We start from the raw sequence: 12,850 nt of genomic DNA, 5'->3' as shown, positions 1-12,850 counted from the left end.
CCACCCCTCTTTCCACAAAGTTGCTTACAAGCCAATCACCACCTCGCCTGTACTGTTGCATGGTATTACTCCATCCCAGATACAGAATTTTTTATTTACCCATTTTCAAGCCCATTTTTCCAGCTTGTCAAGGTTCCTCATAATAGCAACCTTTCCCTATGGCACATCAGGAACTCCTCCCCAACAGGGGTTGGTCTGCTAATCCATCGCACATTAGCCTGCCAGTCTTGCAGAGGATGTCCTCTCTCCTATTATCTAGGACATTAACAAAGCCATTAAGCAGTATTGGCCCAAGTATGAATCCCTGAGGGATGCCAAGGGTAAACAGCCAACGGCTGGACTTTGTGTCACCAATAACCATCCTTTGTCCCCGGTGGTTCAGCACATTTTCTGCCCACCTTACCAACCACTTGTCCATTCCACACTAATGTGGCTACAAGGATTCTTTGGGAGACTGTGCCAGAGGCCTTGCTAAAGCCAAGTTATGCAGCATCCACTGTTATCCTCATCTTCACACATCTCAGCTTTCTTAATTCTCCCACATGCTGATGTTCTCCATCCATAAAATAGTATCTCTGCCTCTTTAGCTCATTTGGCTGGATGATGCCCGTTTCAGGGCAGGGACTATCTTCCATTCTGTGTATGCAGAGCTGTAAGTGACGCTTAGAATGATGACTGTCAAGCTGTGCTTGGGAGTTTGGGTGGTAATGTGGTGGAAGTGTCACTCAGTACTCCCTGACACAGGCTGGGTGTATAACATGGACACCTGGGAGCCCTGTGTGCCCACACAAAGCAATAATTTAATGTGGTCCAGAAGCAAATTTTGGTTTGTATTTGCTTCTCAGTCTTTCCTCACCCATCTATTTGCTATCCTTCCCGTACCTCTGTCCTTCTTCCTAGGAATCTCCACACCTTTACATGTACTTCCTCTTCATAGTCCTCCTGCATTTCCTTCTGCATCTTCTCTCTCTTACACACTATAATCTAATTTCGAATAGCTTATTGCTGCAGTGCACTGACTTTGGAGGTAATTTTTTAAACTATTTAAAAGAAAATGGACATAAGATTTTCTAGTTCAAATCTTCACTATTTAACAACTTTCTTCCTGAAATTCTCATATAGACAACATTGCCTGTCCTAGGTGTATATGACAATAACTATTGAAAGAAACACCAGAAATAATTAAATTTACATTTGAGACTATTATTCCTATTCTCATAGATTTGTGGATGACACAAATCCTGATGCTTAGATTAGGGCTCAGAGTCCTGTTTTTTCTTTGTTTTTCACTACTGGAGGTCATGGCAACTATGGCAACTGTTTTAACAGGAATGTCAGGAAAATATTTACCATAGAGATAATAAAATAAAAAATTCTTATTGGATTGTTAAATAGTCACCTCAGTTCGGGCGGAAATTACTAGCCTTTAAGTATAGTACAGGATTTTAAAGAAGGTTTTTGTACAACATAGTAACTTAAAATGCTCATAATAAATTTTTGTTAATGTTTTTGTTTATTAAACTCTCCTAACAGCAGCAAGAAAACTTTTATTAGTCTCATGTTTCTCTCTTCCCAAGAGAAGCCTTGACAAGGATGGGGACAACTCCTTCTGCTCTTTTTCTCCTCAGTGATTCAGGGGCTGCTGAGCTAGCTGTCACAGTACCTGACAGTATCACAGACTGGAAAGCCATGACTTTCTGCACCTCAGAGAGCCATGGGTTGGGAATCTCAGAGACCACCAGCCTGCGGAGCTTCAAGCCCTTCTTTGTGGAACCCACCTTGCCCTACTCTGTCTTCCGAGGAGAGTCATTTCCCCTGAAGGTCAAAGTCTTCAGCTACCTGAAGCAGTGCATGGTGGTGAGTGGCTTTCTCCACTCTCTCCACAGTTGGACATGGGGATGTGTGGTAGCTGATAGAGACCCAGATGAGGGGCTGCCTCATCAGGCAGTGGGTGAAAGACACCAAGGAAACTCTTCACAAAGCTCCATGCAGAGCCATCTCTGTCTAGCTTAACCCTTCCCATAAACCCAGTCCTAGTCTGTTGGTGACCTACAGACACTGCAACAGGGCCATCGCCATGCTCAACCTGGGCTTCTGGGCTTGGCTGACATTTGGATAAAGAAACTGAAAGGAAAAACACAGCAGCAGCTCTGTAACCTGAACTCCCTTTTGTTTCACCTCTAGCTCCAGCTTAGCCTAATGGACTCCAGAGATTTTGAATTTGTGCATGCAAATGTCAGGTTCACTATTTGTCTGTGTCCTGATTCAGCAAAAGCATTTTTCTGGGATGTGAAGGCTACAAAATTAGGTAAGGGGACAAGGGAAGGGTAGGAATGGGAGGCACTGGCAGAGCTGCTTGAGGAAACCAGAGCTGGGCTGGAAGGGAGAGCAGTCTTTTGTGCAAAGCCTTAGGCTGAGCAAACTAAAACACAGGCATGGAGGTGCCAAGTGGTCTCTTGATGTTTTATTCTTTAGGGAAGGTGAATTTCACCGTCACTGCTGAGGCGATGGAGCAGGAAGATATTTGCACTGAGAGTACAGCTGTTATGCCAGAGTCTGGAGGGAAGGACACAGTGGTTAAACACCTGCTGGTGAAGGTCAGAGTATCCTCCAGGGTCCTGGTGTGGTTGGAACTGGATTAGGCTCCAAGTGTCCTGGTGGGTGGCTCTGGGAAGGGAGAGTTGGCCAGGCAGGTAGGGACATTTCTCAGGGAGGCTGGTAAAGGAGTGATTCTAGGGGTAGGCTGGGTCAGGGCATGAGATGATCTCCTCCACTTGATGGGACAGAGACATCAGAACTGCTTCCTAGCAGGGCAAAGAGGGCAAAGGCCATGTGGTGGCTTAGAAACCTGCTTCCCAGTGGAACTTCACTGTCGGCACGCGTATCCCTGCCACCTGTGTGAGGCCCTTTGCATGGCCCATGAGGATGAAAGGGGTGCTTCCAGGCAGGTGGGGTGCTGTGCAACTGCTCTCTCATTTGACTGCTCTCCCTTTGGAGCTGACCAGGATTTTCCTCACCAGGCAGAGGGGCTGCTAGAGGAAAAGACCCACACCTCACTCCTGTGCCCTAAAGGTAGGTGCAGGTACCCCAGAGACAGGGACTGTCTTACCACTGGGGCCTTACACATGCACAAAGCAAGGAGAACAAAGAGAAGCAGCGTGGTCTCTGAACCACCTAGGACCATCTGGAGGTGCATGGGGAGGGGAAAATAGGGATTTTGGAGCTTTTATGGGAAGTCAAAGCCCTTCAGCTCTACCCAGTACTACAAGCTCCTGGCAGCACCAAGCCACTACCTAACCACATCATGGTCACTCATCAGTGGGTGGTCTGATCTCCGTGTCATCCTCTCTTTTGAATGCTGATTTCACCAACTGATGAGATGTTCCCAGCCTTGTTTACACCATCTCCTGGCAATGCCCGTGGGTCTTCCATCTGCCTCCTGCCTGTTGTTGTTCTGATGCTTTTGTCATTTGCAGGAACTTCAGCTTCAGAGACAATCACTTTCATGATGCCAGAGAACAGGGTCCTTGGGTCAGAGAGAGCCCACATCACTTTCTTAGGTGAGATTTAGGGGGGTCTTGGAAAGCAAGATTTTTTTTTTTCCTGCAGGAGTCTTTTCTATTGGTGCCACCATGTCTGCTTTAGCAAACAGAGTAACGAGAGGAAGTGTGTACAGTGAGGCGTGATACTGGACCTTTATGTCTTCCAGAAAAGCATCTCATCTCTTTTATACAAGTGACTCTTGGTCAGATGGATGTAAAATTTCACCCAGCCAAGAGAAAGATAGACAAGTACCATATCACTATTCCTACAGGACTTTATAGACATTGAAGTCACCCTAGTGTAAGCAGAGCTGAACTGAGAGCAGTCTTAGCAGGTTATCTATCTGCCGAATCGATGAGACCAGAAATTTTTGACATACAAGAATATGTAAAGCTCCCAAAGCTGTGGTTCTGCCCTACAGGTGACATTCTGGGGACAGCACTGGGAAACATAGATGAGCTCCTCCAGATGTCCAGTGGCTGTGGCGAGCAGAACATGGTTCATTTTGCCCCCAATGTCTTTATCACACGATATCTTGAAGAAACAGGACAACTGACTCCAGAAATCAAACGGAAGGCAGTTGGCTATCTGGAAAGTGGTGAGTAGATTTCTGCTCATGTTGGATTATTAAGCTGGTGACATCTACCACAGTAGGTTGTGAAGTGGGGATCTCAGCAGAGGCTTGGTGCTGGACAGGATTTGTGCAGTGTCCCTTGCAGCACCATGGGAATTAGAGCAGTATAAATCAGGCTGCTGTGTCTGAACTGAACAAGGAGGACACAGTGTCCCTCTGAAAGCCCTTTGCTGAATTCCTCTCTATAATGTTCAGCAGTTTTTTGACAGGGCAGGTTGTCACCTTGAGAACACCACAGATAGAGAGCATCTTCAATACTCCCAGCCTCTTCCCACAGGATATCAGCGGCAGCTCCTGTACAAGCACACAGACGGCTCATACAGTGCCTTTGGGGAAGGGAGTGAGCCAGGGAACACATGGTAAGCAGAGATATCCCAACACATCAAGGAACAACAGCTTGACCTGGTCAGACTCAAGCTGGCTTGGATTTTGGTCTGGGGAAATTGAAAGAGTCTGAAGGTGTGGATTTTTGAACAGAAACTGCTCCTTACATGTTTTGGAAGACAATTGTGCCAATGAACCCCTGAGGTAACCCTGTTTGACTGTGCTTGGGCATCCCAACTGAGGCTGATTCTGAAATCTTGGCTGCAAAGACACCTTCTTTCCAGGTTTTCCAGAGTGATTTGTGCCCAAATAAGATTGGGAAAGGGGCTGAGTGAGCTCATTTAACATCATCCCTCCTGACTTTCTTAGAATCACAGACTGGTTTGGGTTGGAAGGGACCTTAAAGATCACCCAGTTCCATGCCCCCTGCCATTGGCAGAGCTCTTGTGGGAAGCACTAAACTGTCGGTGAATTTTTTTTCTCTTGCTGCAAATGGGTCTGAGCTCAAGTCTCAAGTGCATCTAACTCATGTGCATTGCTTCCAGTTCTCCATCTGCACAGAAGCTCTGGCCTGCTGGTATTTCTCCAGGGATGAGATAGTGAAAGACACAGATTCCTGTCTCCTACTGGAGGTGGATATCAGTGACTGGTTCAATTCAATTTTTCTCTCCTTTCCTTGGCTCTAGGCTTACTGCCCTTGTCCTCAAGACCTTCAGCCAAGCCCAGAACTTCATCCACATAGATGAGCAGAATATAAAGGATGCTGCCAGTGCTCTGATTAAAAGTCAGACTCCATCTGGCTGCTTCAAGAGTGTGGGGAAGCTCTTCAACAATGGTCTGATGGTATGACATGTCCTGGCTGTTCATTAGGTACCTCTGAGCTCCTACACTTTCTGGCCCAATTTGGGTGCCAAGAACAAATGAACCCTACTGTAGGAGGGAGGCCTTGATGTGGCCAGGTCACCCTTGGTAACCTCAGGTCACTCTCAGGGTTGTGCTTAGCCATGGTGTGGCTTTTCCAAGTTACAAATGATGGAGGCTTGCATTTGATGATACGCACATGGGAACTGAACCAGTGCCCTGCCCTAACCCCATCTCAAAAGTAACATGTCTCAAAACCAAAATAATCTTCAAGCTCTGTGTTATTTCTCTGGTAGCCAGCTAACTGGCCTAGCTTCCTTTCCCATTATTGAGCTGCAATTTCTTCCTTGAGTCTGAGCTTCCCCCTATATAGGGTCAGAAATGGAGTGAATGGAGATTGATGGCAGACACCCATGGGAGGATCACCTTGCCAAAGATGTGCCCTATAAACTCAGAAACACAGCACTTGTGCATGCTCAGGCACACACAAGAGTACCACCAAACTGGACCCAGCAGTGGTTCAGTGGACAGAACCTCGGATAATTAATCTTTGAAATGAAGAGAATGGTACCTTTCACTTCCCCTTGCAAAAGATACCTTTTCTTTAGCTCCTCCATACCCTTGCCACTGTCCTGGCCCTCAAACAAGGTGCCACCTTGCAGTGGCAAGAACATCACCTTCCCCTGGCACTGAAATCTGCTACTGAAAATCTTTTGCATGGGAGGGGAAAGGGGAATGTGCTCAGCAGAGGGAGGGAATCATCTGCCCAGAGGAGCTTGGGGCACCATGGCTGAGAAATGCTCTGGTAAGCAGGGCTTCCAAGACCAAATAGACCTGGCACTTCCTTAGTGGAGGAATAGGACCAGCACTGTTGTCTGCACTGGCTATGAATTTTCTTGGGGAGCAGAAGGCACTAGAAAGAACAAGAGGAAATGGCCTCAAGTTGCAGCAGGGGAGGTTTAGATTGGATCTGAGGAAAAACTTCTTCACCAAAAGGGCAGTCAAGCATTGGAACAGGCTGCCCAGGGAGATGGTGGAGTCACCTGCCCTGGTGGGATTTAACAGCCGGGCAGATGAGGTGCTCAGGGACATGGGTTAGAGGTGGAATTGGCAGTGTTTGGTTTATGGTTGGACTTGGTGATCGTAAAGGTCTTTTCCAACCACTACGATTCTGTGATTCTGTGTGAAAAATTCTCCCTCTCCCTTCTTACAGCAGCCTTCCTCTTCTCTTTTTTTGTGGTGGCTGCAGGGTGCAGTGGAGGAAGGACTGGGGCTGAGCTCTGCAATTGTCACAGCTCTGATACACGCAGGGATGCCACGCTCTGTGAGTATGGGCAGCAGGGATGGGATGTGCAGCCCCTCTGCCTTTCTCCACACATGTGGAGGTTACCAGTTTTCTCCCCATGTGTCCTGTCCCTGTTTCCACCCTTCTCTGCACACATCAAGGCTGGATTCCCTCACCATACACCCTGCCAGCCACTGGTGTGTTTTCTTTTGTGTCTAGGACCCTGTCATGTGGAAAGCTCTGAGATGTATAAAGGACCTGGTCAATGCTGATACTGGCAGTTCCAACCTCTACAGCCTGGCGCTAGCTGCAAATGCCTTTGCAGCAGCAGGTGATAAGGCCCTCAGGCAGAAAATCCTCAAAAGATTGGATAAGGCAGCCATAATATCAGGTACCAACGACTTTGGGGCAGGAAAGAGGGACATTGGCAGAAGTGTGTGAAGATCCCAGGGCTGAATGACCAAGGGAACACAGGGAAGCAGCGGAGGGGCAGTGGCTTCTGTTTGCCAAGCTGTCCCAGGCTATCTCCATACTGTGAGACAGACTTGCTCTATGGATGATCTCACAGTCCTGGTCTCCCAGTCATGCAAACAAAGGAAGCTTCATGGATGTTGTAGAGCTCCTTCCCAGCCTGAAAGCCCAGTTTTTTACTGGGAAAAGTAGGGTGTGGGTGTAAATAGGAAGATATGCACCTATATCATGTATCTTATACCCAAGTCTGATGAGCAGCTGAGGGAGCTGGGGTTGTTCAGCCTGGAGAAAAGGAGGCTGAGGGGAGACCTTCTGGCTCTCTACAACTACCTGAAAGTAGGGTGGAGAGAGCTGGGGGTTGATCTCTTCTTTCAGGTAACAAGAAATAGAATGAGAAGAAATGGCCTTAAGTTGCTCCAGGGAAAGTTTAGATTGGATCTGAGGAAAAACTTCTTCACCAAAAGGGCAGTCAAGCATTGGAAGAGGCTGCCCAGGGAGGTGGTGGAGTCACCTTCTCTGGTGGGATTTAACAGACAGGCAGATGAGGTGCTCAGGGGCATGGGTTAGAGGTGAAATTGGCAGTGTTGGGTTTATGGTTGGACTCGGTGATCTTAAAGGTCTTTTCCAACTGCTATGATTCTGTGATTCTGTGATCTTGTCCCAATGTACATGTTCACTGAGTACCTAAGCATAGGGGCTAGGTACTAGTGTAATCACTACTCCATAGTCATTAGATACAGCTACACACTCCATAAGTTTCCCACTCCACCTCTAGATGACCAAATATTCTGGAGTCAGCAGCCCAAACAGGAAGAAGACTCCCCATATTGGTATCGGGCTCCATCTGTTGATGTGGAATTGACATCTAGTATCCTCATGGCTCACCTTTCAAAATCAAGTTTGTCTTCAGATGAAATCAGAAAGGCTTCACAGATTGTGTCTTGGCTCATCAAGCAACAAAACCCTTATGGAGGCTTTGCTTCAACCCAGGTAATCCCCTTGAGCCGTCATCAGCAGAGAACCTGCCATCAACCATGGTTTGTGAGAGCAATGGGTTATAGCAGAGCCCGTAGTAACAAAGAAAAAAAAAAAAAGAGAGAGAAAAAATTACAGATTTGCAGCTCCTGGAAATTGGGAAAGGGTGAATATTTGCATTTCTCTGAGCTAATCCCATGCTAAAAACCCAACAGGAAAGCTCAACCCTTACTGCGCTGTAGCTGCAGCATGAGGGAAGGAAAGGCTAAGGAGTGGGCATGCACAAGAAGCAGGGATCCTATTTTGCCCAACATGTGTCTCTTTCCTCAGGACACAGTGGTTGCCCTGGAAGCCCTAGCTCTATTTGCAACCAAGACCTTCAGCAAGGATGGCCCTGATCTTCAGGCTTCACTCTCCTCTGAGGGTTTCAACCAAAACGTCCACGTGGACAACACCAATCGGCTCCTGCTGCAGTCAGTGGAGCTGCCAGCCATTCCCCAGGATTATACTGTGCATGTGCAGGGCCATGGGTGCCTCTTCCTGCAGGTAAGCCCCACCAGGGAGAAAAGGTCTGTCTGGGGAAAAGCCTTGAAAGTCAGGGGACCTTGCTACTTGGATGAGACTGAAAACAGGCTGCTGCAGTGACTTGCGAGAATCTGGGCTTCGGGGCTGATAGTAGTAGCTGGGATCCAACAGGAAGGCAATTAGCAATTCCCCAAATGAAACCTGGATCATGTCCACCCAGTCAGAGCTGCACCTCTCCTCCAAGAAGTCCACTGAACATCACCAGGAGCAGTGTACTAGCAGAACCTCTGCTTCTGCCCCATCGTTTTCTCTTACATCCGTGCAAGACAGCAAGCAGCAGTCAAGCACTAGACAAGGATACTCACCATCAAAAAAACCTGCTGTTCTCTTCCAACCAGCTCGTTTGTTTCCCGGCAGGCCACTCTGCGGTACCACATCCCTCCGTTGAGGAGTGACGTCACCTTTGCCATGTCTGTGCAGACAGAGTGCACCGCACCCAATGCCACCCAGTTCCCTGTCACTGTTCATGCTCGGTAGGAGACACTCAGTTGCCCTTTGCCTCCCCTGTGCTAAGAGGCTTCTGGCACCACACCAGTCTCTTGACAGACAGGATTCCCCTTCACTCATGAGGTCCAAGTGCAAAGACATTCCCATTCATTTACCTATGCTCTCCTCAGCTGGGTGAAAAGTACAAGGCCCCAGAGGGATGGCTCAAGGCTATGGTCCTACCTCGTTATCACGTCAGTCACCACAAGTTCTCCCAAGGTCTATGGGTCTCACCCCCTTCTAGAATTAGGTCTCAAAACACTAGTGATGTGAAGGTCCTGTGGGACCACTGACACTTATTCCTAAGTCTTCCCTCCTCTGCTCCTGGTTGACTGTCACACGACTCTCCTCTGTTGTACCCCTGTGCCTGACTTGGAACAGAACTGCCAAGAGAGCAGGTGGAGGATGTGATATTCCTTGGCATGCCTAGAGAAGGTAACTCCAGAAGCCTTCCAAAGAATTTATTCTCCTTGGCTTAGCACAATTAAAAGAGAGATCAGGGGAAGCACAAAGATTTATTACAGTACAGGAACAGATATGCTTACAGGAGAAACACTGGAAGGAAGGGCAGATTCCTCCACCTGAGTGCCAAAGCTGGGCTGGAGTATCTGGAGATCATGGCTCAGAAAGTAACATTAGTGCTGTCCCCTGGGTTCCTGCTGCAGCTACACAGGGAACCGTGTGTCCACCAACATGGTCCTGATCCAAGTGGAGCTGCTGTCTGGATACAGCCCCGTGGCAGGTTCACTGGAAGAGGTGAGACCGCGAATTTGTGTCCAGCTGGGATGGAAATGATGATGGATGTCCATCATGCAGGACTGTATGCAGAATTGGGATCTTTCCTGTGGGCAGAGAAACATGGTTCTTTTCTTCCCAAGAAATCTTTATACCCAAAGTCTCTAGCAGGCCACACCTTGCCTTTCCCTTCTACCTCAAGGGCTTCCTTGGCCATGTCAACACTTTGCCCATGCTTTCACAAGGACAAATATACCTGAGTATTTCTGCTTTCTGTTAAAGTCTCTAACATTTCCCCCCCTTATTTTCAGCTAAAGAAAATGCCTTTAGTGAAGAAAGTTGAAAGCGAAGCTGACCGAGTCATTCTCTACCTGGAGGAAGTGAGTGGAATTTAGGTTAATGTTATCATTAAAAGGACTATGGAGTGGCAGATAGCTTTTAGGTTACTCTTCTATCTTGGGTCCATTAGTATTCTAAGTATCCAGAGCTGTTGTTCCTGCATACCAGCCACATTCCCTGACCTGGAGAAGTGTGTTGTGTCAGCCTGCAGTAGTTCAGCTGTAGAGCCTGTATAGAGGGTTGAGTGAAATGAAGTTCTCTGATGTTAATCTTACATCTGTTGGCACTGTTCAGAGACTTGAAAGTCTGTTCAGGACTGGGGAATAGTAGTAAGATCCATCTAGTAAATTCAAGAAAGCCTGAATTCTTAGAAAGCCCTTAAGCAGCCTGAATGTAGTAAGGAACATCTAAGATTGCTCATGGATTTTGCCAAGATCACTAAAAATTAAACCAGATAGTTGTGTGAGCAGCAGTGCTCACTCCACGGCCTCATTAATCAACAGGTTAACAACACTCCAGCCTTTCTCCAGCTACATGCATAACTAAACAGCACCAGAAACAAGACCTGGCATGAATTTAAAAGCTTCCTTGAATTTCCAAGGAGCGTTTCTCCAGTTCTGTGGTTCTTCATCCCCAGTTGTCAATAAGCTGAGCTAAGCTAGCCTCAGAGTAAGAGGGTTATTGTCATGTGGATGCATTAGACTCGCATAAGTGCTGCTTTCATTGCCTCTGTCCTATGCTAGGACAGGAGTTTGACTGGATGATCCTTGTGGGTCCCTTCCAACTCACAACATTCTATGATCCTATGACATCTACAGCACAGAGCAGAAAGGCAGCACAGAGAAAGATTTCAATTTAGGCTGCCAGGTAGCACAAGGTGGAACCCAATCAACAGCAGGTCATGTAACTACCACCACCTGTTCATCCACACCTTGCATTTGTCTGCTTAATGATGAGGGTTGTCTGAGACTGGAGAATAAGGGCTGATGTAATGGGACTGTGTAGAAGAAAGTAGCCACTGAGGCAAGATGCATGAAGGAGCTCCGAGCAGAGCTGGATGGGAATGTGGGATTGGTTGGGAACACTAGTGATACATTTACATACCTAATGCACATTGACTCATGTCTCTCATGAGCCGAGTTAAATTTGGTGACCAAAAGTGGGAGGTGGCCACAGAAAGTGAAGTAAAAGATATTTCTGAGATGAACTGGAGAGCAGAATAGACCTGTCCTAGTGGTGAGGTCTCCATGGGGCCTGAGTGAGAGTGGGTGGAAGGGATTGTCTTGCAGACCTTTGGTTCTGACTATAATCCTTGCATTTCTTGGTCTTAGCTGACTAGACAGCCTCATGCCTACACTTTGCTGCTGCAGCAGGACATGCAAGTGAAGGATCGTAAGCCAGCTAATATCAAGGTCTACGATTACTACATGCCAGGTGAGCACAGATGCTGTACTGCAGAAACCACCCAAATATACCACTGAAAGGAATTTTCTGAAGTTGACAAGTCTAAGACAGTACCAGCCCTGATGTGTTATCTAACTGCCCCTTAGATTCTCTCTAATGATGGACTTAACCTCTTGGGTTTCAAAATGGTAGATACTTCTTTCTCTGGCCCTAGAACTTGCAAGCTTGGAGTTGGCATGTAGATCCACTTAGGGTCTAACTCTCCCAACAAGAGGGGAGCAAGAAGCTCAGAGCCATGCTTCTGTATATGCATTTTGTGGGAGACAGCAAAGGCAAAGGGGCCATATTGAGGGGATGGCTTAGAGGAGTGAGGGTCCCCTTAGAAGAATGACACGGAAAACAACTTGTCCTCTGTTCTCTGGGGTTCCTAGTGGGAGAAAAAGCTAGAAATATGTCAGGGATTGCTATTGCTTCAGAAAGTGAGGAATTCATAACTGTAATGGAGCTGTTTGGAACTTAATGCTTCAAAAGATCGCAAGACCCATGACTTGGGTGAGTCTGGACTAGCTGTGCACAGAGTCTTTGACATGTACCAGTGGTTTAATGTGTCACAGCAGAGGGGAGTCATGGTCTGTAAGCTGAGGGAATGCCTCTCCTAGAAACAGAGGCACAACGTTGGGTTGCTTTAGTGTTTTATCTCACCAGCGTTTTTTTTCTCATCTTCCAGAAGAAACTACGGTGATGAGCTACAGCGCTCCATGCGAGTGAGGTGAGGGCCAACACCTCTTTTCTCATCACAGGCATGGTCCTGAAGAGTATGGAGAGGGAGGGAGATGCAGGCAAGAGCCCTTGGTCAGGAAACTTGCCAGACTGCAGGTTCAGGGTAGGAAGTGTTCAGCAGTGCTAAGTAAGGGTGAGTTTCTGCATCCCAGTGGTTAAACTGAGGGAAAGGGAGAGCTGAAGTGGAAGGTTTGAGGTGCCCAGCACATGACAGAGTTGGAGGTATGTTACAGAAAACAAGGGCTGCCTGTCTTGAGTTCTACCACCAATGTGATTTACATCAAATATACTTTCCTCAAGTCAGCAGAGTTCCTTTCCCTGGCACTTTCCCTGCAGTTCCACAGCCCTCCAGCGCTGTGCACACAACATGCCACATTCACCGGTACTGCAGGGCCTGACTCTTTCTCAGTGCCAAGCCTGGCTTCTGA

At 47.4% G+C, this 12,850-nt stretch overlaps 1 protein-coding gene across 1 annotated transcript in view; it reads left to right on the top strand.

Annotated features, from left to right (window-relative positions):
• LOC104532235 (alpha-2-macroglobulin-like protein 1) overlaps nt 1-12,410 on the top strand; it is a 30,643-nt gene extending 18,233 nt beyond the window's left edge. Inside the window, exons 19-35 of the mRNA XM_029087315.1 lie at nt 1,629-1,857; nt 2,185-2,308; nt 2,476-2,597; nt 3,021-3,072; nt 3,477-3,560; nt 3,965-4,141; nt 4,455-4,536; nt 5,188-5,344; nt 6,612-6,686; nt 6,867-7,038; nt 7,894-8,108; nt 8,424-8,639; nt 9,036-9,151; nt 9,830-9,920; nt 10,211-10,279; nt 11,570-11,672; nt 12,370-12,410. Of these exons, the coding sequence (XP_028943148.1) occupies nt 1,629-1,857; nt 2,185-2,308; nt 2,476-2,597; nt 3,021-3,072; nt 3,477-3,560; nt 3,965-4,141; nt 4,455-4,536; nt 5,188-5,344; nt 6,612-6,686; nt 6,867-7,038; nt 7,894-8,108; nt 8,424-8,639; nt 9,036-9,151; nt 9,830-9,920; nt 10,211-10,279; nt 11,570-11,672; nt 12,370-12,410 (2,125 nt within the window). The remainder of the gene's footprint in view (nt 1-1,628; nt 1,858-2,184; nt 2,309-2,475; nt 2,598-3,020; nt 3,073-3,476; nt 3,561-3,964; nt 4,142-4,454; nt 4,537-5,187; nt 5,345-6,611; nt 6,687-6,866; nt 7,039-7,893; nt 8,109-8,423; nt 8,640-9,035; nt 9,152-9,829; nt 9,921-10,210; nt 10,280-11,569; nt 11,673-12,369) is intronic.
• Nucleotides 12,411-12,850: the final 440 nt, after the last annotated feature.

Source organism: Antrostomus carolinensis, unplaced genomic scaffold (assembly GCF_000700745.2).
Source record: "Antrostomus carolinensis isolate BGI_N321 unplaced genomic scaffold, ASM70074v2 scaffold17151, whole genome shotgun sequence".
NCBI lineage: Eukaryota > Metazoa > Chordata > Aves > Caprimulgiformes > Caprimulgidae > Antrostomus > Antrostomus carolinensis.
Note: the sequence above shows the minus strand (reverse complement) of the source record. Positions and strands in the feature narration are given on the sequence as shown.